Source organism: Aquarana catesbeiana, linkage group LG01 (assembly GCF_042186555.1).
Source record: "Aquarana catesbeiana isolate 2022-GZ linkage group LG01, ASM4218655v1, whole genome shotgun sequence".
Taxonomy (NCBI): Eukaryota; Metazoa; Chordata; class Amphibia; order Anura; family Ranidae; genus Aquarana; species Aquarana catesbeiana.
Genome location: NC_133324.1, coordinates 846,489,808 through 846,515,771, shown reverse-complemented (window position 1 = coordinate 846,515,771; position 25,964 = coordinate 846,489,808). Strand labels below are relative to the sequence as shown.

Below are 25,964 nucleotides of genomic sequence, written 5' to 3'. Positions count from 1 at the left end.
TGTCTGGGGTTTAGCTTTAATGGAAATGTGTTACAGATGATAACAGTATCACAAATAGAGGAGATGTGTAGGTAAAATTAAAACTAACTAAATAAATCCAATTGATATTTTATGTGAGATTAAAAATCATTCTATGTCTGTACATACAGACTTGGTCTTTCAGCAATACATCCTCCCTGGTATTCTATCCTGCAAGTCGATTGACTTCAGATTCCCCTACAGTGCTGGTACTCATGTAGGGATAATAGCGGCAATTTATACCACTTGATGAGCAATTTGGTGCTCTTGTCAACTTTTTACTGGTAAGGTGATTCTCAAATCGTCACAGCAAACACTTCTGTCTCTCCCTCTCCCACTCTTCTATTTTTTTTTCTTATTGCTTTTCATCTTTTCACCAGTTTTTTTATTGGAATCAGGTTTTTGAAAGAACTATTATTAATAGCTATTAGTGATATAATGGGTGAATTTGAAATTCTACAGGAGATGAGAAGTCTAAGAGAAAGTAGAAAAAAGAAGATCAGCATACAAGTAAAAATAAAGAAAGAAATAATGAATATTAAGGTGGATGGAAGGAAATAAGAGAAAGAAGGAAAGGAAGTATTGTGGCTGGGACAAAGAAGGGGAGGGCATAGAAAGAAAGAAGTAAGATAAGAGAAAAAAATAGAAGGAAGGCGGGAAGAAGAAATATAATTACAAAGAAAGAGGAAAATAAAAATAGGAAGGTAGATTGAGACGAAAGATGTAGGGGGGAGACCGGAAAGAAGTAAAACAAAAGTGATGGGAAAAGTAAGAAGGAGGAGGGGAGAGTGAAAGAAAGAGGAATGAAAACACAACAGCAAGAGTAAAGCACGATTGGATTTTCCGACGGGAAATGTTGGATGTCAGGCTGTTGGGGGACAATATGACTGTGTGTATGCTCCATCGGACAATTGTTGTCGGACTTTCTGCCAACAAATGTTGGCTAGCATGTCTTAAAATTTTCCACCAACAAATGTATGTTTTTGGATTTTCCGATCGTGTGTACACAAGTCCGTCGGACAAAAGTCCAAAGTACAAACACGCATGCTCGGAAGCAGAAGCAGACGGTCTTGTAAACTAGCGTTTGTAATGGAGAATTAACATTCATGACGTGGCAAATTATGAAATCTCGAAATGCAGCGCACAATTCTCTTCTTCTTTAATTGGATAATAATGAAGCTGCTTTGCTGGTGATACTGATGGAGTTATTACAAACACATTTTCAAAGGCTTTTTTTTTCTAGTGATATCAAGAATAATATCATTATGTTTTTTTTTTTTTGTTTGTGCAAGTTACCACAACACCATTATCCCGTAGTTTTTAAGATCAAAGATACAACTATGTTGGTGTCCCTTGTCAATTTTACATTGTATTTTTAAAAATGTAACTGTCTACTCCCAAACTGTCATTTGAAGCAAAACTCATAGCCAAGTATTATTTTCCACAATTTTTTATTGTGCATTAAAAAAATTAAATAAAAATGAGATATGCTATCTGCCAATAGAACCAAAAAGTGCATTCTATGCATCCAAAAATATAGAAAATATACCAAACCAAATCATTATTCAACCAAAAAAATAATGTCAAAGCAATAACTCCAAGGCCAATAATAAATAACACGTTGTCTCCTTCGATTCTGCAACATGTATGGTTGACGAACAGACATTCAGAAACTAACTGAAAAGCGTGAACTGAAAAGCGCTAAATGAAAAACGAAAAGAAAAGCGCGAATCAACACTCACCAAACTTCTACTAACACGAAATTAGCAGAAGGAGCCCAAAGGGTGGTGCTAAAGAGCTGAAAAACCACGTAGTATGTCTAGTACGTCACTACGTTCATAATTGTTGGCCAACATTTGTGTGACCGTGTGTATGCAAGACAAGTTTGAGCCAACAACCTTCGGACAAAATTCCACGGTTTTGTTGTCGGAAAGTCCGATCGCGGGTATGGGGCTAAAGAATGAAGAGGAGACAAAGAAAGCCTAACAAAATAGAAAAAGGAAATCAAAAGAGGAGGGGAGGGTTAGAGGAAGTAAGGAAGTATGGCATCAGAGAAAGAAGAGTGAACAAAGAAGTGCAACAACAGAAAACAAAAGAAGATAAAATAAGAAAGAAGGTAGTAGGGAGAGTGGGAGTAAGGAAGGATAGCAACAAAGTCAAAAGGCAGCCTATGACTTCTGGGCACTGATTGAGTGAAATTATACCAACATGGCGGTTGAACAGAAGTTGATCGTTAGATCGACTTCTGTTCAACCAGAAAGGTCATACATGGATTGAAGTTCGGCCATTCTCTGCTGAACCGGCTTAATTTCATTCCATATATGGCCAGCTTAGGACATCTGAAATAGAACAACTTGACATCCTTTGTAGTGTATAATAGAAGAAAACCTACCTGAAGCCTAGTACACACAATGAGATAGATTATTGGACGAATGATCGTCCTATTTTTTTTTTTTGCATGCTAGTCTCTATATCGAAAACAAATAGGTCACTAAAGTATGAAAATTCTCATACGACAGAATAAAAATTTGAGGTGATGTAATGTATTTGCATTGTATTGTCGGAGGAAACTACTTATTAAGCGAAAATCGTATGATCTGGTATCATACAAGAAACATTTTGGTGTTTGTCCCCTCAGAAAATTTCACGAATGCTGTGTACTAACGATCAGATTATCGTAGGATCGCTTCGAAGTGGTATTTTTTTTGTATGATATTCTGATCATGTGTACGGACTTGCACATACAGTATATAACCCTGAACCGCTTGTAACCAAAATACAAAGATATTTGTATTTAGCAAATCATATGCGATTATACACATATTAAAAGATCATTAATCAACTTACAGCTGAGTCCCTTAAGAAGGTCTTATTTTGGTGTTTTTCCTTCTAATACACACCACAAGGAGTCCCACTAGGATGCCAAGTTGTTCTATTTCAGATGTCCTAAGCTGGCCATTCATGGATCGAAATTCATCCAGTTCAGCAGGGATTGGCCAAGCTTTGATCCATGTATGGTCAGTGTGGTTGAACAGAAGTCGATCTACCAATCAACTTCTGTTCAACTGCCTTATCGGTATAATTTCCCTCGATCAGTGCCCAGCAGTCAATAGGCTGCAGTGCTGATCTGTATATTATAACTGCGGTGAAGTATCCCCACTGTTAGAATACAATGGCACAGTGGGGAGGATTCATGCATCCATAGCAGAAGTATGGATGGGGGAATCTGGTCAGTTTTTTGGCTTTAAACCCGCTGGCTGAATGAAAAAACTGACCCATGTATGGCCACCTTTAGGCTTTAAGTCAGCTTTGTTTCAATTTTACTAACAGAGAATAGGAAATTGAAACAGGAGGGAGGAAGGAAGGATGTACAATAGGGAAAGGGGAAATAAAAAAAGTAAATTAAGGGAAAGTGAGAAAAAGGAAAGAAGTACAACAGAGAAAGGGAAAATAAAAAAAGAAAGAAGGAAGTATTACAACATAGAAAGTGAAAATAAAAAGGAAGGAATTGGGGAGAGAGAAAGATAAAGGCAGGAAGGAAAGACATGTAACAGAGAAATGGAAAGCAAAAAGAGAAAGAGGGAGAAGGGAAAAAAAGAAGAAATGAAGACAACAGAAAATAGAAAAATAAGAGAGAATGTAGGAGGAAGCAGGGTTATTAAGAGAAAGGAAGGAAGTATAACTACTTTGAAAAGGAAAATAAAAAGAGAAAGTGGGAAAGAGGAAAGTAGATTGAGAAGAAGAAGGCTTGACAACAAAGAAATGGGAAAACAAGGAAGAAGAAGGGGAAAGAGAATGAAGGAAAGGAAGGCCGTATAACAGAGAAAAAAAAAACAGGAAATGAGAAAGGGGAAAGATTTTTATTGATGGACTCACTTCTTTAAAATACACAACCTCAGGTTTTTACTCTAATTGCTTGTAACCATGCAAGTGGATTTGCTCTGCAATTTGCTACAAACACGGCAGTACGAGAAGAATCAGGATAGAGGTGTCAGTGACATCCCCGCATAACAGCGTGTGTAATTCTACCAACTAGACTCCCTTGTCCCAATATTATCGAATGGAACAAAAGATTGGAGTAGCTCTTAACTATTTCTCATGCATGCCTCACTAATTTTCCGAGGGATGATTTACTTTTTCATTATATGTCCTCTCTCTGTGGAAGTCTTTTTGATTCCCTCCCCTGCTATTCTAGCAAGTCATAAACGGATGAAAGAAAATTCTCAGCTAAAGCTGTTCAGGCTCTACTATAGCCATGGCTGCTCATATTCCTTTTTTTTTCCCTCAGAGGATAAGATCACTTACAATTCAGTGTGAAGATCAAACGTTAAAAGCTGCTCTATTTTGGCACTGTGTATAGGCCCAGCTAACTTGTGGTCTCATCTAGCACATTTCGTCATTGTGAAATTCCTCAAGGCCACATCATATTCTTATTAACTGCTCTTTTTTATATTCATTAAACGAAAATTAATAGAAATGAGCTGAACCCATTTCATATATAACTATATATTTTCATAGTCTTAAATTTAATTGTGCACATGTAATATTATTACTGAAAGGCTAGAAATAGGCGCCTCAGTCATTATTTTTCAACTTAATTTCTTTTATTAATCTTTAAATGCGTTCATGCATTGACAGTGAAGATTCAGTCATCACAGCTGCAGGTTATAGAAAAACTGACATCTATATAAATGACAGAAAATATATTGGCCACATTTGTTAAATGCACCCATGACCCTTGACCTGCATTGAGCCATTGAAGTTTATTAACTAAAGGAGTTGAAAGCCTTCACATAATACATTGTTTAAGTACTCTTTTCTGTGATCCAACCATGTAAAATGGAAATTCCTGTTTATTTTATCAGTGCGTGCTTGAATAATTTAAGTGGATATTCACACAATTTATTGTGTGAAGATTCTGAAATCCTTTAGTAAATCAGACCGCTTATGTCACCTAAACCAAACATGAAGCTAATTAAGTTGTGACATCACTGAAAGAAAATTTTGAAAATTCTGTTACTGTTTATGGAACTGGTGCCTTAAGGTGATGTTATACTTGACAAAATACCAGGTTGTTAGAGAGCAGTCCCATATTTTGGAAGCCAAAGATCAGGTGGCCACCTCAGACAACACTCATGGAAGAATGATGGAGGGTGCAACTAAGGCCTGAGTGACTATAGCAGAAACTCTATCCTCAGTGATAATTGAGCTCTGTGTATGGTGCACAGCACTATTGCACTGCACCATTGGTTGCTAGGTTACCATGACTTGCTGCACCATAACAAACAATGACACTGTGTGGCCTGGCCCCTTGCAACCAAAGATGCTGTGTGGCTGCCAGTGTTCTGCCAACCAGTGATGCAGTGTGACTGCCAGTGTCCTAGCAACCAATGATTCTGTTCGGCTACCAGCATCCTAGCAACCAGTGATGGTAAATGGTTGTCAATCAGCTCCTTGTCAAATCAGCTCCTTGATCCACTCATGTGCACTTTGCACTGTTTGCTTATGTAAACCCGTATGTACCCTCCTGAGTCACTGTTTAAAAAGATGACAACTGTGTCACAGTTTAGTGACAAACCGGGTCTGTTAAAAGGCTCTTTGTTACAGAGAAGAAAAGAAGGGCACTGGATTTGTCTTTGTATAATCATACAGTATAGAAAGCAGTCAGTGACAGTCTAAATTGGGTGTTCCTTTATGGCTGAATTGCTATTTCGACAACTGCAACTCCTGTTCTTACGTTGCAGGTAATTAAATATAAAAAAAGAGTGCTAAGAATGAGTCACTGCCTGTTTTAAAGAGCGTTGTGGTGGGGTTTATGCTAAAATTAAAATATTCAGTCCCAAATTACTATAACTGTGCATGCATGTGTTGGATGAGTATGTGCTTGCTTGTACCAGAAAGGCCCCTTAGGTTTTATTGTAAAATGCCTAAACTCATGCTGACAGTGCCAAAGATTTTCCAGCTTCTAAGTGTACACAACAATATAAAAAAAACAAATAGACATTATCACCCTTCACTTCTCTACCCAAAACTGGTCTGCTTTTTCCAACCTCCACATGTTCCTATTGGTCATTAAGGCTACTGATCATAGTGATGGGCCAGTGAGAACACAGGAGGGTGAAAGCCAGCATTTGACACTAGAAAGTGTGAAAAAGAATGTGTTACAACAGTCTAGATATTAGGATTTCCCCAACATTGAAGTGGTCATCTAAGGGTATGTGCAGACACTCACACATTTCCTTTAAGGTGAAATATTTAAATTCTTGTATTGTCTTCATTGTGGCTAATTCCTTTCAAACCCATTGGTTAAATAGCCTATTTGTTAACAGTTTTACATTTAGGCTGGTGCATGCTGATGTCACAGTTTGAAAGTCATCCCAGCCTACAAAGAAGAAGCTTTTTCTTCTATGGTAGGGTGGTGTTGTGTATATGATGCACAGTTATCTTTTAGACTTTAGACTCATATCTCACCCCAGGTTTAAAGGATAAGTGCACTTTATCCTCCCCCCTGACCTAACCTATTTCAATGTTCCCCTCCACAGATACATATTTATCTAGATTCAACAGTTGTGGCCCCTGGTGTTTGTTTACATCCAGTGCCACAAGTCTTCACTGTTATGGCTGCGCCATCGCAATACAGCCCATTAGACTTCGATCATCTCTGGCCTTAGGACACAGCCCCATAGATAGATGTCTTTGGGGCACTAATGCAGAAGTTCAGCCAGGAAAGTGAAGACCTGTGCCACCGGATGTAAACAAACAACAGAACTGCAGCTGTCAGATCGAGGTAAGTATGCATTAGTGAAGAAGGAGGGTGGATTAGGTAAGATCAGGGTAGGGGTCAAAAAAAGATAAAAACACTTAGAGGTTTATATATAATGTACAATACAAGTGCACAAGTGCAGTTGCTCTAGATCTGAGGGGAAGATCTGAAATGAAGGGAAGCTCACATGATTTCTATCACCCAATAATGTGCAAGAAAAAAATTCTAGAGCGACTGCACTTCCAAGTGTGTTTGCAGTGCACTTGTAGTAGTATACAATATATTTGCTTTTAGTAAATTAACCCCTATATTTTAAAGTATACTTATTGTCTGAGCTTTCATCTTGTAGGGGGTTCACACCAGAATGAGCAGCAAAATAGAGCGGTAGCTTTAGCAGACACTTCTGTGTGTTGTTATATTTCGTTTTCCATCCAATGCCCTCTTATCTCTCTGTGTATTTGGAGCCTAAAAGAGCAATTCTAGAAACACAATAATGAACAAAACATGCACAGTAAATAGAATCTTTGTAGCTGTTACATGTTAGTAACTGTCTTTGTTCTTCTACCTTTTGTGCTTCTCTGTTTACCTATCTGTGCACACCCAGACACCTCCCGCATGTCAGATGCTTCTCTTATTTGTAAAATATTAGGGATTTCTAAAGGAGAACTGTTTCGACCTTCAGCAGAGTGAGTGCATAGTTTATTTTCATATGCTGCATTATCACCTATTCATATTTGAATTCATTGTCTATACCATGGGGCCTTTTGTGTTTCCAGTTACTATGCGTCCAGGCTTGCTTAACTCAAATGAAACATTAAGCCAAGTGTAGTTAAATAAATCTGTATGAAGCCGCATTTAGTGAACCGAAGGCCACATCTATTTAATTCCAGAAAAACCACAGACAGCACTTTGGTTAACCATATAGTAAAATATGCAGCTTATAATTGTTTATTCCTGAGAAATAGAGTCCGTAAAACATTCCTGAATTATCTTGCTGCTAAATAATGTAAATTATGCACATAATGTCATCCCATATTCTGGCTGCTGTACATAGCCCATGGCAGCCATTCACAACCTAAAGCTTTATTAATAAAGTATAATAATTCCATTTTGTCACCAATCCCCCCCCCCCCCATTTCCTATCCATTTACATCCTGGAATGTACATAAAACAGCCAGTTGGGCGCTCCACATGCTTACATGGTGGTAGGACCCTCTAGAGACCCACTGAAGCCCCGTATACAGGGGCAGAAAGTCAGGAGACATTTGCCGGTTCAACAAAAAAACAGCCAACATTCTGCTGTGTGTATGTTGGTCTGAACGTGCATGCTGGAAGATTCGTATCCGACCAACTCCCGATAAGCGCTCTCAGCCAATGGCGAAGATCGCTGATCGAAGTGTTCTGGTGGGGGGGGGGGTGTCCCCCTGTCAGAACACAACAGCTCAGCGGGGGAGATCACTGTATTAACCCTGCATAGTTAGTACAATGTCTCCGACTAGAACCGACAGTTTTTTTTTTGTTCAACCGGGGTTGAACAAAAAAAAAACTAATAGTGTATACCCGGCTTGTCAATTTTTCCATATTTGGCCTTGAATGTGGTGATTGGCTGAAGAGACAGCATTTAATTGGCTGATAAGCCTGTCAGTGTGTGCAGTTGCCTCAAAAAGATCCCACCCCCTGCCTGACCCATAAAAATCAGAAGGAACAAGCAACTGGTACATGGTGGGAGCCGAGTGCTGCCGAGTATTTGAAGGGTCTTCTTGGGTACAGGCCATGAACATAAGATAAGATTTATTGTCATTGTAAAAATAAATTCACAACAAAATTTTAATACTACTCCTCGCTCCTTATATAAAGAAAAACATAAAAACAATGCATCCCATGCACATTTGTAATATATGAATCAAAAATATATAAAAAATAACGAAAACTCTCCCATCTTTAAAATAAGAACACCCTGTGATAACTTAGGTTTAGGTCCACTTTAGTTCCAGTTCCTTACTGGCTACTGTGAGTTACAGCCTAATTCTAATGCCGCATACACACGATCAGAATTTCGGCCCGCAAAAGACCGATGAGAGTTTTTCGTCGGAAAATGCGACTGTGTATGCTCTATCGGACTTTTGCTGGCCGAATACCAGCCAGCAAAAGATTGAGAGCATGTTCTCAATTTTTTGGTCGGTAAAAGTTCCTATCCGAAAATGCAATCGTCTGTGGCAATTCCGACGCGCAAAATCCCTACGCATGCAAGGCAAACTTGAGCAGAATCCAGTCGGAAAAGTCGTCATATCTTTTTACGACGAGAAGTCCGATCGTGTGTACGTGGCATAAGAGGTCAGATTTTTCCCCAACTGGTACCTCTTTGATGGTATAGCACCACTTGGTTAGTGCACCTGCTGACCTCTAATATCTTTATAATGAATGTAACCGTTGAGCAAACTAGGAGTTGTGGTTGGAATATTTAATCACCTGGTATCCTAAGAGATATAAGATTAAAAGCAAAACTGGAATCTTGGTTTTGGTCTTTAATAAATAATACATTGTAAAAATCTTTTTTTTACCAGGTGAAACATACAACTGTCATATACATTTTCTATATGCAGGTTTGAAAAATCACAAGCTTTATCTGCTTTGTGTTAAGCTCAGCATTACATTATTTATTAAGGTGTGGAGGCAGCAGACAGATGTAATAAAGTAAAGCATCTCTACACCACACTGTGAAAATAAACAATTCCCTTTCAATAAATAAAAAAAAAAATAATACACAAGCACAATACAGTAAAGCCTTTTTCAAAACATTAAAAGATAAAAGTTTGCACACAAATGAATTATTGATAACCTGTGTTAAACTGTTTCATAGATGGACAGTTCATTATTTATATGCTTTTGGGGTTGGCTTATGATACGTGCTTTGTCTTGTAGTAATCATAAATATGACAGGGATAAACTTGCATTATTTAGGCCTAGATGCTTCATTGCTGATCACTGCTACTGATCTTTTACTGTTATTTTCAAAATAGAAGGCTTGCCTTTATGTAAATTTTCCTATTTTTTTTTTTTTTTTAATCATAAGACATAAATAAATTAAAAGAGAAGTGCAGGTTTTCCAAAAAACAAACAAACATACTCGTCTAGGTGGATGCAGCATCATTCCGATGCTGCATCTGTCTCCGCTGATTCTAAGATCAAGACCCGAGTGATCAAAGACCACCAATCGCTTTGTTCTGTGACTGTCAGTTACCACTCTTCTCACTGGAGCGCCAGGCAGAGGAGGGGGCGGGAGCATCTGGCTCAGGATCTCAGTGGTGCACTGAAAGGCTGAGCCAGCTGCCAGTCAGGCATCTGGGAGAATTCCGACATTATTGTCAGGATCCCTGCAGAGCCTGGACCAGCCTTCTGGTGTCATCTGACAGCGGGCTGAATATGGGTCACAGGAGTGCAGAACTAAGTGCACTCCTATGCCCCCCTTTTAAAGTTCACCTTTGGGAGATTTTACATGTTACACCCATATTTAGGGTAATATATATGTAATATGTAGCATGCTACTATACACCCACCCCCCGCCGCCAGCGCTTCCCACTCTGTGACAGCGGGTGGGATATCACTGCACCCTGGGTCTTTTTTTAAAAACAGTGTGGCTGTAAGGGGCTCCGCCCACACAGCTGCGTCATTCATTCACATTTTCCTGTAAATGAACGAGCTACATATAGCTCATTCATTTACGGGGGGTGGGATATCACTGCACCCTGGGTCTTTTTTTTAAAAACAGCGTGGCTGTAAGGGGCTCCGCCCACACAGCTGCGTCATTCATTCACATTTTCCTGTAAATGAACGAGCTACATATAGCTCATTCATTTACAGGGGGTGGGATATCACTGCACCCTGGGTCTTTTTTTTAAAAACAGCGTGGCTGTAAGGGGCTCCGCCCACACAGCTGCGTCATTCATTCACATTTTCCTGTAAATGAACGAGCTACATATAGCTCATTCATTTACAGGGGGTGGGATATCACTGCACCCTGGGTCTTTTTTTAAAAACAGCGTGGCTGTAAGGGGCTCCGCCCACACAGCTGCATCATTCATTCACATTTTCCTGTAAATGAATGAGCTACGTATAGCTTATATGATCTGTCATGTCTGTTGCGCTATTCTCATTTTCGAATGTCTCTTTCCACGCCTTGCTTTAAAACTGCACTGCCCTCTTGAAAGCAAATGTTAAGAGTGGGCATCTGTATCTTCCACATTTTTTGTGCCATCCCACCAATGACATCAGCACCAGAACTCGGCAGATCTCTTGGTGGAAAAAAAAGTCTTTTTCCTCCGAGATCTTGCAAGATTTCTCATTTTACAGACAAAATCTCGATGATGTAGCTTTCCCAGGGGGGCTAGTGTGAAGCCATGGCTACGTCACCGGTGTTCGGGAAACCAGGACGTGCAATGACATCAAATGTAAGTCTAAAAATAAATCTTTGATTATACTTACAATGAATTGAGGATGTTTGAAAGTCAACATGCAGAGCTGCATGCAGCAGGGCTTTTTGGGGTTTTTGGCAAGGGGGGTCCACTTTAAGGCAAACTTACCTCTGAATTTCCCTCCTCTCATAATGACAGCTCTTTTTTCTGTTCCTTACTGCTGCCATCCTCTCTGATTCTCCTTCTGGACCCAACATCTTCTTTCTTGGACCATTGGACAGCCAGTGATAATCCAACTTCAGAAACTCGTCTAACAGATGCAGATAGTGTGCATTGCACATGGGCTGCAGGGAGTGTATATTAACTAAAAGTGCTACTAAATAGGTAAATGTAGTTTAAAAGAGCAAACGTAAAAATATATTCTACATAAAAAAAAAACTCAACCCACAAGCAATATTTTTCTTTTTTTTTTTTTTTTTTTTGCAAATTCAATTTCTTTTTAAGGTCTGCATCCAACAGCCTTATATTCTGGGTTCATCTCAGAGGAACTCATCTTTTATTACTTTTTCTTTTACACCAGTTATCCTTTATTTCCATCATGTGAAGGGGAAAATATCAAATTATCTTTATATGGCCACATTAAGAATCCTACAGTGCACTTGAACTATTACAAGTATGTAGTGGTTCTTGTTACTTAAAGCTGAACTCCAGACAGATATAAAAATATCAATAAATACAATTATATATTTGTTTAATATTTTTAAATGCTGCTAATAAAAACACCCAAAATTTACTTGATTTTGGCCTCTTGTAGAAATGTACACCAATCAGACTGGGAGAAGAAGGGGCTGCAGTAGAAGCTAAACAGCTCTGCTACGTAAACTTATGCTGACAAAGAACATGCTGACAGGAAGAGAGAGCAAAAGGGCAACCTCATATGTCTATCGCTGCTCCTTTACTGTTTAATTACAGGCTGGGAGCAGGGAGGTGACCCAGCTATATAGTTTAAAGTGGTTGTAAACACTTACATATACTCACTGACATGACTTGCCTTAGGTGATACATAAAGACGAACCTACATAAGTTGTACCTGTTTATCTGTAGCTGTTTTTCCTCTACATCCATTCAAAGTCCAAAACTTACACAGCATTTCTTATCTCCAGAAGGCAGGGGGCAGGGATCTGATGTCACACACTGCACGGCATACAACAGGGAGCAGAATGTAATCTGAGATCTGAGTGGAAGGAAAGCACACACACACCCCTTCTTTACACAGTCTCATAAGGAAAACATAGCTGAGTCTGTCAATCACTTGCTGTGTGCTGGGGGGCAGGACCATCTCCTGGGATTGTCTGGTATTGGCATAGACTTTTTATGCAGATAGCAGAGGACTAAGAGAGGATAAGGAAATCCCACTGGGTGCTTTGGATTTAGACAAGTACATACTGTAGAAGGATATGCTTTGTTCATTTTGCCTTTCAGAGGTTTACAACCACTTTAACTCTAGTACACAAAGATCAGGTCACCAAGCTGTCTGTGCTGTCTACCAGGACTGTGTATATCTCAGGACTGGGGAGGAGCAGAAAAAACAAATGATTTGGCCAGTAAAACAGCCCACATATATGTATTTTACTTTAGTTGTTTGTCTGAAGTTTAGCTTTAGGGATTAAAGTTTAACTAAAGGCAACATTTTTTTTTAGTTTTGGATAGAGTGAAGAGGGATTAGAACACCTGTCAAGTTTTTATTGCTGTTTGTGCCCCCGTTAAGGAGATTCACCCTCTCTGTTTACTATTATCATTGAAAGTGAAAGTAAAATCCCAAATTTTGGGTTGTCCCCAGAAAAGTAATAGAGGGGAAATCTCCCAATAGGGACACTTTTTTTGGTGTTGCGGGGGTCCCCAAGGAATTCCCTTAATTTTCCTGGATTTCCTTTCACTTCCTGTTTGGCTATGGAACAGGAAATGATGGGAAATCCCCGCAATTGGAAACAGATGGTGAAAAAAAAAATATGACAGGGGGTAATATACTCCCTTACTCTATCCAAAATGAAAAAAAAAAAAAAAAAAAGTTTTGCCTATAGTTCTACCCTTAAAAAGGGTAGGTGGGGAAAAAGTTTTATTTTACTAAGGACTAACATTTTCTTTGTTGCTTTCCGCATATTGCTTCTTCGTATTATTAGTAATTATTGTATGTCATTTTATATCCGCAAGAAAACATTTGGAATTTCCTGTGTGGAATGTAAAGAGTTTATGATTAATTATAGTTTTTGTTATGTATGGCCTTTAAATATATAGGAGAACTCTTTGAAATCAGAAAAAGAAAAGTGGAGGTGTGGCCCATAGCAACCAACCGGATGCTTGGTTTTGTTTTCTGACCGGCACACAAAAAAAATAAATAAACATATTGATTTTTTGTGGCTGCTGTGGCCAACACCTTTCCTTTTCAGCTGTACTATAATAAGGCCCATTATTTTTGACCAGGGTAATTAATAAACATGTTGCATTTTCTTTTTCATGTTGAATTTCTGCTAGTGCTGGCAGTTGCAATGCTGTATTTTGTTCTCCTAAACTGGTTTTTAAATTGCTCTATCTGCTGCTGGTAATTATAATTTATCTGCAGCTCTGTGCCCTGTGTAACCTAATGACAGGGAAATACATGGATAGGGATCTTTTCATTTGCTGTGAGCAATAAATTTTACCTTTAATGATGCTGGAAATTCCAATACTATCTTCAACAGCAAAGCTCTATTTTTTTTTCAGGTGTTTATAATTTTCATATCATTTTGCAAGTCCTCATTCATTGGGGATAATTAAACCTGAAACTGAAAGACCTCTATTTATCCACAGGTCACTGCACACTCCTCCTGTGAACCTCAGCTGCGATCTTGAAAAATATCTTTCTTAAAGAGCTAGAGAATGTGATTGTTGGACTATTTTGCATTCAGAGTCACTCTAATAAGCGTGTGTAGATTGACTCTGCTGCCTAAATTATGAAAGAAGCTTCAACTGACGTGCATCGGAAACACTGGAGACTGAAAACCATTTATATATACATTTTAAAGAACTATTAACTGCTTTAAAGTATTATGTTTTTACTTGCCTTATTACAAAAAAAAAAAAAAAAAAAAAAAAAATGAGTTTCACAAAGCAAGACTGTGGAATACCAATGGAATCCAGCGTTTGGTTAAAGTTTGCATTCAGAAAGGTACGCTGTATGTATAAATGGTTCTATTGAACGTTCAATCAAGTTTTTTTTCTTGAATGCCTATGATCTCTTGTGATTTCTGAAATGTACAATGTTACGATGATTTGTTTAAATGTTATGTAATTTTCTTGCAATTGTTGGATAAACAAGGAGACTATGACGACCTTAAGAAGGACATTTTTATTTTCTTATAAAATAAACCAATAAAATATATTTATTATATAAAGATAATATTTATTATAGATATTAAAAAGTAAAAAAAAAAAAAAAACTTTCAGAGCTTTAAGTTAAAGCTTGAAATAATGGTGTTGATGAAAAAATAAAAAATGCATGTCTACACAACAAACACGGAAGCATTTTTAACATATAGACAACTTGCCTGGCTAAATTTTAAACGTGAATGCACTATCAATAGATACATAATGTATATTTAGATTTTCTATATATACCACATAAAGTCATTTTTTAAGCATTAATGGTAGAAGTGGATTTGGTCAGCTTAAACACTTAACCAATATGGCTGCCTGTGTTTTACCAACCTCTCTGTAACTTTGTCTACCAAATGGTATTGGTACACCTTTCCAAATGAAGATGTACATGCTCAAGTTTTTATAACTGCACTGAAATAATGGTTGACATCCTGTATCAACAGATTCTTTTATCTAACCATCATAAAGCCACAATAATATTTTAAGGCTTGTTAGAAATACATATGGGAGCCATAATTCTTAACCTACAGGTTTTTGTCTCTCTCACTCTCCATTAATGAACAAGAAGACAAGATATATACATGAATTCTAGCAAAGGTCTTCTTTTACCGGAATGTATAACAACAGAATATAGCAGATTGCTTTTCATTTTCCTGGGCTGTTCCTTAAATAAAACTTTAAAGAGCTACATATAACATTTACACACACATATATGTAATAGATTTGTCCTCAGCTTGAAACTCTTTTGAGATACTTGACACTGTAGTTCTTCGGTCCACTCTGTTTTTCTCCTAATGGCCTTTTCTAGTTAGATAGCTCCTTAGGAGACTCCATCTTAGTTTTTCTTTTTGATAAAACTCTGTAGTTATTAAATATGTGGATGCAATTTCATGTTCTTTTATATATAAAATGGTATTTTCGTTTTTTTTTTCTGTCCACTGATCCAGTAGAGTGTTATAGTTAGCCCTGCTTTGCAAGTGCAGGCTTTCACCATGTGACTTTTACATTCAAGGGTGTTTGATAACTATGTGCCTCATTATATAATTAGAACCCCAGTAGTTGGTATTAGAGATAATTAGACCTTTCAGTAAAACAGTGAAGCGCTAAATGGAAGTGTAAGCTCTATTGAAGCCAATCAAAAACTCTTTTCTCAATAAGATGAATTCTGATTGGTTCTAATGATTATGGCGCTTTTTACTTTCCTCCTTGCACTCTTTACTGATTAAGGTCTGTAAAAATTAGTTTTAGAGGTCTGTTCGCTGAAGTCAAAAATGCACTTGATTATCATATTTAGCAAAACAAAATATATGCAACATATGTTATTGCTAGCATTTTTGTTGAGGGTCCACAGAAATTATGTCACTGCCTTACATTCTCTGCTTAAAGGGGTTTTACCTAAAAGTTTTCTACCCAGTGAACTTGTCATCTTGGGGCTTCATATGAACCCCTTCTGTAAGCAGTTGCCAAGAGCAGGTCTTTTTGGTAACCGTTTTGTCAGTAGACTAGAAACCTGAAATAAAAGGCTTTGGACATACCTAAGTGCTGAGGGGGAGGCAAAGATCCCTGGTTGTATCTTTCTGTACAGCTTCCTTCCCTATCTCCCCCTCAAGTAAAATCTTTATAGATGAACTTTTAGGAGGAACCCCACTTTAATAATATATTAGTTAAGACTTTGGATTATATTCATTAAACTATTTTTGAAAGTATATTTTGTTATTTTTATACTGGCAGTGAGTTGTAAAATAGAGCAGCGGGTTAGGCAAATAATTTGATATCCTCTAAAATTATAGTAAAATACCAAAAATGACACACTTCCCAGTTCTTTGCTATATTTGAGGAAGCGGCAATCATTTTAGAATTGCATAGTATTTCACTTCCCTACCTAAAAGTATAATCATAGTTGCATAGCTTTGGGTATGATCGATTTAATTTTTTTCCTTTTTGTGAGTTCTGATTCACAGGAAGATGAATAAAATTACGGGTTGAGCATTTTTAATATGGGTAGACTGTTTACATACTTAGTTTAGAATCACAGACAAAATTTAGCTTGAAAGAAAGAGGCATATTGCAGGGTTTTAAAAAGATTTTCTTGAGCCATAATGGAGTTGTTTGTATGTATGCAAGAACATATTCAAATCGGGTCTTTTAGTGGATTCTGACAGCAGGATGTGTGATTATACAGAATTTGTAATTTAAATAGATTTTCATCCATTATGTGATCTGAAATAATATTTTGGAAAGGCCTATCAGTAATTTCACTAGAAATAAATGAATACTGTGTCTAATTAAGTCCAGCAGATGACCCACGTTTGCTTCAAACAGTCAATCAGGTTAATGAGTATTAAAAAAAAAAACAAAGATTTCCTCTCAACTTTACTGGTTGTCTGAAGCTATTTTTTTTTTGCTCTGACTTAATGATATAGTATTATCACTAGCCCCTAATGCATGGCTGAAGACATCCAAGGAACCATATAACCAATGCACTTTAGCAGTTAGGGACGGTATTTAATGTAAACGTGTGTTCACTGCAAACCTTCTAGCCTACCAACATACATTAAAAGTTGGCATCTAGAGGTTTCTATATGAACAGTCATGTATGCTGTAGAGCACATAACTCATTAGTATGCAAATGTCAGTTGACCCTTGATAGTTATAGGCCAACAGTGAATTATGGGAGGTATCAGATAATAAGACTCTTGTTAACAGAAGCTGGTTAAGACTTAGGCTGGCCATACACGGAGCAAATTTCTTTCCTGAAACCTCGGGTTGCAGAAAATAAATTTGCTCAATTCCCCCATCAACACAGACAGTGTTGATACGAGAATCCCTTCAGTCAGGCAATTGTCTTCTCCCGGCAAGGGGGCAGGGGAGCTGTCAAGATTTGAACTGTGTATGGCCGGCCTTACATTAATGAGTTTCTAGAGTTTGGGTCCTTCTGTGGCACTCTATAAAATATGTGCCTGCTTAGACAGGCTCTGCTAAGCGTCTACTTTTTATGTCTACTAATGTTTGGAAGGCAAGTTAACCCTAATATAGTCAATTAAATAATTTGTGCCATGCCTTTTTAATGTTTTTTTTTTTTAATGTACCGACTGGTTCCTGAATTCTTTCATGTGTGCACCCTTAGCCATGTATATTGGCAGACCAAGTTCTGTAATAGTCTGAGGATACAATAACATGGATAATAATTGATCAGAGCCTCATAAAGCTGATCCTACAGTGTACATTAAAACCAGTAAACAAATTGAATATGGTCCCTTCATGTCTTTTTTCCACAAGAGAAACTTAAATTATATTCATAGTGTCCCTTTGGACTGTGTTGAGTGACAACTAGCTGCATATGTTAGATAATAATCATGTACCAAATGGCCATTCTCTGATAAATATCGAAATTTTATAGTCAAAGTTCTATTTGTTTTTTTAGCCAGCCCAGTGAAGCAGTCAGGAGTAACGCTTATTTTTTATTTTCATTTTTTCTCCTGATTGGGTGTCGGAAGAGTTGCTGCAACGTAAATCTTACACTTTTACTTAATATGTCTTTAAAGGTAATTCTAGCCTAAAACAAAACTGAAAGGTAAAAGCAAAAATATCTGCAGTACAAGGAAGTCATAATTATTGTTTTTACAGTGTTATTTTCATGTGTACTGCAATAAGCTATAACTGGTAGCTCTCACAGGAGGTGATTCATTAAGCTTTGTTACCTGGTAATGTTTCCTTTTGGGTCATAACAAAAGGTAGAGAAGGGAATTAGACCATTATTTTATGTAAAGGATTTATATTAATAATCCCTACAGCATCAAAGAGCTCCATTGTGATTCATTTCACCTTTTTTTGGTAGGCAGAAAAAAAAATCATGAGCCAATAGGACGAGCAACCTTTGGCTTTGACTGATTGCTGTATTGCAGGACAATTATTTACTTATTCAGAGTCAGAATAGCACATAAATTAACATCTTGTAACTTCAGTTCCCTTGAATGCTTTTAAAGGTGTCTTTTTTTTTTCTTTTTCTATTTTTTTTATAATGTTTTAAAGGACACATGTTTAGCCTTTTCCTTTTTTTTGTAAATTGACTTATCAAGTATTTATGAAGCAACATTCAAAACTTTTTATTGTTACTGAAAAAACAAACTGCTGTAATTGCAAATGCTGTGCACATTTGATGAATAAAGTGAAATTTTTTTTATGAAACTGTAATTTATTTGTGTACTTTACTGCATTGTCGGATAGATAGTATGCAAAAATTGAAAAAAAAATCTTTATTAAAGAAATACTGTGACTAAGACTTTCTTAAAGGGTTCAGAAATGCTTAATGACTTTATAAGACTTCATGATCTGCTGTCAGTGCAGAACTGAAGGATAAAGAAATTCCATTTCTCACTAAAGACGAAAAATAAGTCTGCAGATTTGAGAGGCTTAGTATTAAGTCTTACGAATTCTAAAACGATATTATTTTCTGAGTAGCCTTAGCAAAAGTAAAAAAAAAATAAAAAAATACTACGAATATAATGTTTGATTTTCTTTCTGTTTTTCTTATTAATAATTGGAGGAGTAAACGACCTGTTTTAATTTCAGTTGTGTGCTCTAGGTAGCCAAGCTGCCTTAATGTGAATGCAAGTTTAAAAATCTATTCATCAAACACTGTAAGAGGCGCGACCACCCTTTAAATTGTATTGCAGGCGTGGTTCCTCTCCCTGACCCGAGGGCTTACTAAATTAGATAAAAGCTGTTTCCTTTATTATGTATTCTGGCATCCTTTGGTTTGATGAGATAACCATATTATTATCTAGGATACTTTAGGGAATTGTGTGCATGGATCTGTAGATGGATGGAGGAATGAATGTATGCTTGGATCTACCTGTCTAAGGTTATGCTGGTATGTTTGGAATGATGGATAAATGTACTTTATTATGTGCGGGTATGGGTGGATGTACTTGTTTGATCATAAGGTTGCTTGTATGCACAAATAGCTAAAATTATAGAGCCATTCATTCTAAACTGCACACAGATGTTTCAGGCTTTTTGGCCATCAGTAGTGCAGTTTATGGAAATCATGGGCCTGTATGGTGTAGGCCTTAAAGTGTATATAAACCTAACAATAAACTTCTCTTATTTTCTCCCTTTTGGTTTGTTAAATGTAAATGGGAAGGCATTTTCATTTATTTGTTCAATAAATGCAAAAATTCCTGTTATCTTGCCAAAAATCTAGTGAGCTGATAAAGCTGGTTATACATTATACTATTTTTTTATTCAATTTCCTTTAGAATTCAACCTTCAACTATGTAGTGCAATGGCCTGCCTGATTGCATACAAATTGTAAAGCCCCGTACACATGGGCCAGATGTCGGGCCGCATCAGACGGTTCAATAGAAACAAGCCAACATTCGGCCCACATGTACTGCAGCCGGTCGCACAGAGGCCGGCTGTTTGGGGCCGGCTGTCCAAAAAAGTCAGAACACAATAGCACAGCAGGGGTGATCAGTGTATTAACATCACGTAGTTAGTACAGCAGCTCCTCCAGAGCTGTCAGAAAAAAAACTATTAGTGTGTACTAGGCTTGACCTCATATTATATGGTTTTGGTAAATGTAAAGGATAATTGTACAAGAAAATTGTATAACTTATGGCCAGCTTAACTTCCTGTGCTCTCTGCTTGTGCTGCACTGTTGTCAGCTAGCACTGTTTCCAGCTCTCTGTGCGGACCGCAGAATATCTCCCTCCCATGTTATAGAAATGAGAAGAGAGGGAGGCATTCTGTAGTCAAACATACTTTCTACCCTAGGGTGACAATCATTCTCCTCCATAGATACATTATAGGCAGTGAGCATTGTCACCCTAAGAGAGGAAACCTATTAGTGGTAGGATCACCAGGTAAAAATAAAGAGAAAAAAAGCCTGGAAAAAAAAACAAATGCAGCCACTAAACCTAAGAACTGGTAGGCTCCAATAGACTATTACATTTTTGTTCTTGGGTTTAGATACTCTTTAATGAGCAATGAGATAGCAATTGGGGCATAAATGAAATGAGGCACATTCCCCTTATCTTTTGAATCTGTGGTGGAAGTAATGCAGATAAAGATAACTTCTGTTTTAAGGCTTCAATGTTAATTAAACTAGTTCATTAGAGAGTTTGTTGGTGTTCTTTAGCCCATACAACTATAAACTGTCTTGGTATACTTTGGGCCCATTCACATGGAGCACTGTCCAGTCCAATTGATGGGGGATCCGTGAGCAGATCCCCTGCTAAATCATAGCCGAATGAGGAAGTAGTCCGTTTTTTGATATCCGGGGCCATTCAATTTGTGTCCAGTGGTAGCTCTATGGGCAGCCAGATGTAAATTAATTCTGTTGTTTACATCAGGCTACCCCCTGATCCATCACGTTTAAAGCCTACCATAGATGATGCGTGGAGAACACAGTGATTATTGGCTATAGCTGCTGGCAATAATCACATCCTACAAATCCGACGTGCTGGTTTTTTCCAAGTCAATTGATGGATCAACTTGGGTACAATCAGCCTGCCCATACATGGTTCAAATCTCGGCTGGTTGCTGATGAACCAGCCGAGGATTGAACCGTTTATGGCCAGCTTAAGTTGGCCAAAAATGGAAAAGGACACCAACCTGGGCAGACTTGGAGGTAGGCAGCTGTCCATAGAGCTGCATGGTGCTTCCGATCAGGCCTGCCTTAAAAAAAAGGTGGACCTGATCAGAAAGCCCATGTGAAAGGGCCCAATTTACTTTAATAATCCCATGCCAAGATACCCGAAGGCACCGATGGTACAATGTTGTGTAATATGGCTTTTTGATAAACCGTCTTTAGTATATTTATTTGGAAAATGCTACTTTTACTATTCATAATGTAAATCTTGAATTTTCAAAAATACTTATTATTAAGCAGTATAAGTTAATAATACAATGGTGAGTGTTTTCAAGCAGCATTATATGATTACATGAATAATGGAGTAATCTTTAAGAGTGCAGCCGGAAGTGTGCAGTGCTAATGCATGTTCATTCACATGTTCTCATAATTTTCATCCCCCACCCAAATACCTAGCCACAAATGTGATTTACATTGAGTCATATTTCCTGACACAGCTAAGCTTTTCAGGCAAACTAGTTAAGATATATCTTCAGTTTTTGCATGAGATTAGCTGTTTTCACTTTTGACCACCAACTAGTATGTCTATCATGGGTTTTTATTTATTTTACTAAGCAATAATCAAAGTAAACCAGTATAATAAAGGCGATATAAACATGTTGAGCTTTGGGAATAACAGAATAAAATGGTCTATGAGGCTCCATTCCCACATTCCCATCTAAGGGATCCATTTATAAAGCAGCATGGTGCTTTGCAAATGTGCTTTCTGCCTGCAGGACTGAAGCAAGCAAAGCTTGTTTTATTCTTATAAAAGGGGAATCAGGGGAAATGAGTGACCATGGATGCAGAAAACTCCACATAATTTTATGAATGACTCAAAAAATGCAAACATGACAGTAGGCTGCATAAAAGACGTCCTACTTGAGGGCCACAGATATTAAAGTATAACTGAAGGCAACACTTATTTTTAGAACATCTAGCAAGTTTCTTTTGAGGTCTGAGCCCCCCGTTATCCCTGAAAGTAAAATAGAATCACACATTTGGGCTGTCCCCAGAACAGAAATAGAGGGAAATGTATTCCTATGAGGACACTAGTTCTGGTGACCCAGGTAACAAGAATTGATTCACTTTGGAAGGATATCCTCTCACTTCCTGTTATGGCTGAGGGACACAAAGTGAAAGAAATTTTCCACCATAGGACACAGATGGCATAGTAGTAATAAACTGACAGGGATTAAAACCCTTCTTTACTCTACTTGAAATAAACATGTTTTGCCTTTAGTTCTACTTCAATGATAATGCATTTTCCTGTGTTTTGAGCATACTTTACTGTAAAGCCCTCAGACCGCATTTTTCTGTTCTTGGGTAAAGCCTAGTACACAATACTAGTTTTTTTTTCCTTCATTTAACCAGAGGGTTGAATGAAAAAAACTGTCAGCTCCAAGCGGTCGCTGTACTCAGTGTTAATTTTGGCAGCAAAACTCGATTTAGTTTTAGTCTAATGCCGCGTACACACAATCGGAATTTCTGTCAAAAAAAACTTGGATGGTTTTTCCGACGGAATTCCGCTCAAGCTTGCATTGCATACACACAGTCACACAAAAGTTCTCTGAATTTTCAACCGTCAAGAACACGGTGACGTACAACACTACGACGAGCCGAGAAAATGCTTCTGAGCAAGCTTCAAATTGTTTCCGAGCATGCGTGTTATTTTGCGTGTCCGAATTGCATACAGACAAACTCAGTTTCGGATAGGAACTTTTCCCGACCGAAAAATAGAGAACATGCTCTCAATCTTTTGCTGGCTGGAATTCCACCAGCAAAAGACCGATGGAGCAAACACAAGGTTGCATTTTCCGGCAAAAAGCTCTCATCAGAGTTTTGCTGGCGGCATTTCCGATCGTGTGTACGCAGCATTAGTCTTAGGACTAAAATGGCATTTTAGTTTTAGTCCCATTTTAGTCTTCTGCAATTGTTTTAGTTTTAGTCGTATTTAGTTGACTAAATCTACAGGACATTTTAGTTGACTAAAATGTCCTACATTTTAGTCGACTAAAATCTCCAGTATGATTTTAGTCATCTAAAATCTAATGGGTGTCGTTAAATTGTAATGCATTTAAGCATTTCTCTACAATTTCCAAACTCATTATATACTGCTGGAGTGAAAAATCAAATATGTTATTATTTATGGTATTGAGGTATGAACATGCACATGTTCTTATTGATGTTGGCTGGCATTCGGTCTGTGTGTACGGGGCTTAAAGGTATACAAAACACATGTTGTGAAATGCAGCAAAATGCATGTTGAATTTTGTGTTACATCAATGCAAAATACTAGTGCCATCACACACTAACAATGCCATAAACGGTATTAATTTATACAATTCTAAATGTGAATTTGGTCTAACTGCGAAATTATAACAAGAATATCAGCAATCATTCACACCAAGACATATTTATGATATGAAGTAACCAACAGTAGAACATTGTGTATTTACTTTCACCATTTTGAAATATATCAGCTTTACTTTTGGTTTTATATTTTGATAAGTTACCCAGGCACAAGGACTACTGTTTGCTTTAGGGATGTTGAAATATTTGGAAGATCTTCAGGTACTTGATATGCACATGTATTAATCGCTACCCATCAGATGAGCTCTTTAAAGGAGGACTATGGGCAAAACTTTTTTTTTTTTCATTTTGGATAGAGTAAGGAAGTGTTATAACCCTTGCCAGATTTTTTTTTCGCTGTCTGTGTCTCATTGGGGAGATTTCTCTTAAATTTCCATCCCATAGCTGAACAGGAAATGAGAGGAAATCCCTGCAAATTAAGGGAATTCCTTGGGGCCTTCCAGGTCACCAGAACTAGTGTCCCCATTGGAAGATTTCCCCTCTATTACTTTTCATGGGGACAACCCAAAATGTGGGAGTTTCTTTTACTTTCAATGACAATGGTAAATAGGAAAAATAGAGGGAGTTTCTTTTACTTTCTTTTACTTTCAATGACAATGGTAAATAGGAAAAATAGAGGTGGGGAAATCTACCTGACGGAGACACAGACATCAATAAAAACTTACCAGTGTGCTAATCCCTCTCCAATCTATCCAAAACTAAAAAAAAGTTTTACCTTTAGTTATACTTTAAGGCCCACACACATGATCAGAAAATTGTACAAAAAATACGGCTTTAACCTCCCTGTCGGTTTTCCCGAGTGTGGCTCGGGGTTAAATTTCGGCACCATTAGCGGTATCCACACTCAAGATTGCATTGCAGGATCCTGGTGCGGTATACTTACCTTGTCCCCAGGGTCCTGCGATGTTCCCCCGCTGTGTCTGCAGGCTCTGGCCTCTGCCCGAAGCCTCTCTGTGCCGGGCTCCGTTCCCTGCGAGCGTTGCGACACGCGGGGGCGGAGCCCGGCGGCAAATAAAAAACAGTGAAAAATCATAAAACATACAGTACACTGTAATCTTACAGATAACATTACTGTATAAAATTATTTCACATCCCTTTTGTCCCCAATGCTTTGGCCATGCCAAAAAGTGTCCCTTTACGTCAAAAGTGGTTTTAGACCAGCTAGAAAACAGCGATAGTAAATTAGAACACTTTCAGAATTGAGCGATAGTGAATCATGGGGAAATTAATTTTATTATTATTATATTATTATTTTTTATAAAGATTTATATTTATTTATTATATTATAATTTATGATTTTATGTTTCATTACACCCGGGATGTCTACTAGACTCTTGTTTGGACAGATTTAAGTGTGTTATTGCTAAGAATTACAGACCTACAATATAAAACGCCAAATTTCTATGCAAAATAATTGTACCGCTTTGAGACGCAAAAATCTGACATAATCGTACTGCCAGGGAGGCTACAAGTGATCGTACGATAGTCTAATCGTTAGTACACAGCTTTTGTCTGAAATTATTCAAATAGAAAAAGCACATAAAATGTTTTTGTACAATACCAGATTGTACTAATTAGGTTTAATCAGCACAGTTTTCATTCAAAAATACAACACAAATACAATACATTACATCTCTTACAAATTTTTATTTTGTCATATGAGTGTTTTCATACTGTAGTAACTTATTCTTTTTTGATATTGAGACGAGCGTGCCATAAAAAAAAAAAAAAAAAAAAAACGGACAATCATTCATCCGATAATCTCATAGTGTGTACCAGGTTTATAGGCTATGCACACTTGGGCATTGGAGGCAAAGAATGAAAACAGTGTTGAGCCTGGCAACAGATGCTCTCCAGGCAATAGGGGCAGAAGGATGCCAATAAAGCTGCAATAAGTACAGTATTCATTTCTACACAGTGCAAAGCAAAGCTAGGCTGACAATCCACTGGCTAATTGTGTGTACTGTACCATTAGACACAATAAATATTTTATTTATTTATGGTACTTATATAGCGCCATCAATTTACGCAGCGCTTTACATATACATTGTACATTCACATCAGTCCCTACCCTCCAGGAGCTTGCAATCTTCTCTCTAACTCACATACTAGGGACAATTTAGACAGGATAAAATTAACCTCCCTGGCGGTATGATTATTTCGGATTTTAGGTGCTGAAAGCGGTACCATTATTTTGCATGGAAATTTGGCGTTTTATATTGTAGTCCTGTAATTCTTAACAATAACACACTTAAATCTGTCCAAACAAGAGTCTAGTAGATATCCCGGGTATGATGAAGTTTGAAACACAAAAACATAAATTATAATATAATAAATAAATATAAATAAT

General features: G+C 37.5%; 1 protein-coding gene across 14 annotated transcripts in view; it reads left to right on the top strand.

The window, feature by feature from the left end:
* The window catches only part of PCDH7 (protocadherin 7), a 1,158,392-nt gene that overhangs the window by 41,952 nt on the left and 1,090,476 nt on the right, over positions 1–25,964 (top strand). For 3 of the 14 annotated variants that reach the window (XR_012237043.1, XR_012237044.1, XR_012237045.1), the window contains exon 2: positions 14,041–14,398. The exons of 6 other annotated variants lie outside the window; for them this stretch is intronic. Coding sequence is in view for 1 of the 8 variants with exons in the window: in XM_073609027.1 (XP_073465128.1) it covers positions 14,041–14,082 (42 nt within the window). In the remaining 7 variants the exon portion in view is untranslated. Of the gene's footprint in view, positions 1–7,385; positions 7,468–11,131; positions 11,230–11,474; positions 11,578–14,040; positions 14,670–25,964 lie in introns of those variants that run through there. 5 more of the 14 variants (XM_073609027.1, XM_073609043.1, XR_012237048.1 and 2 more) reach the window with 4 other exon arrangements.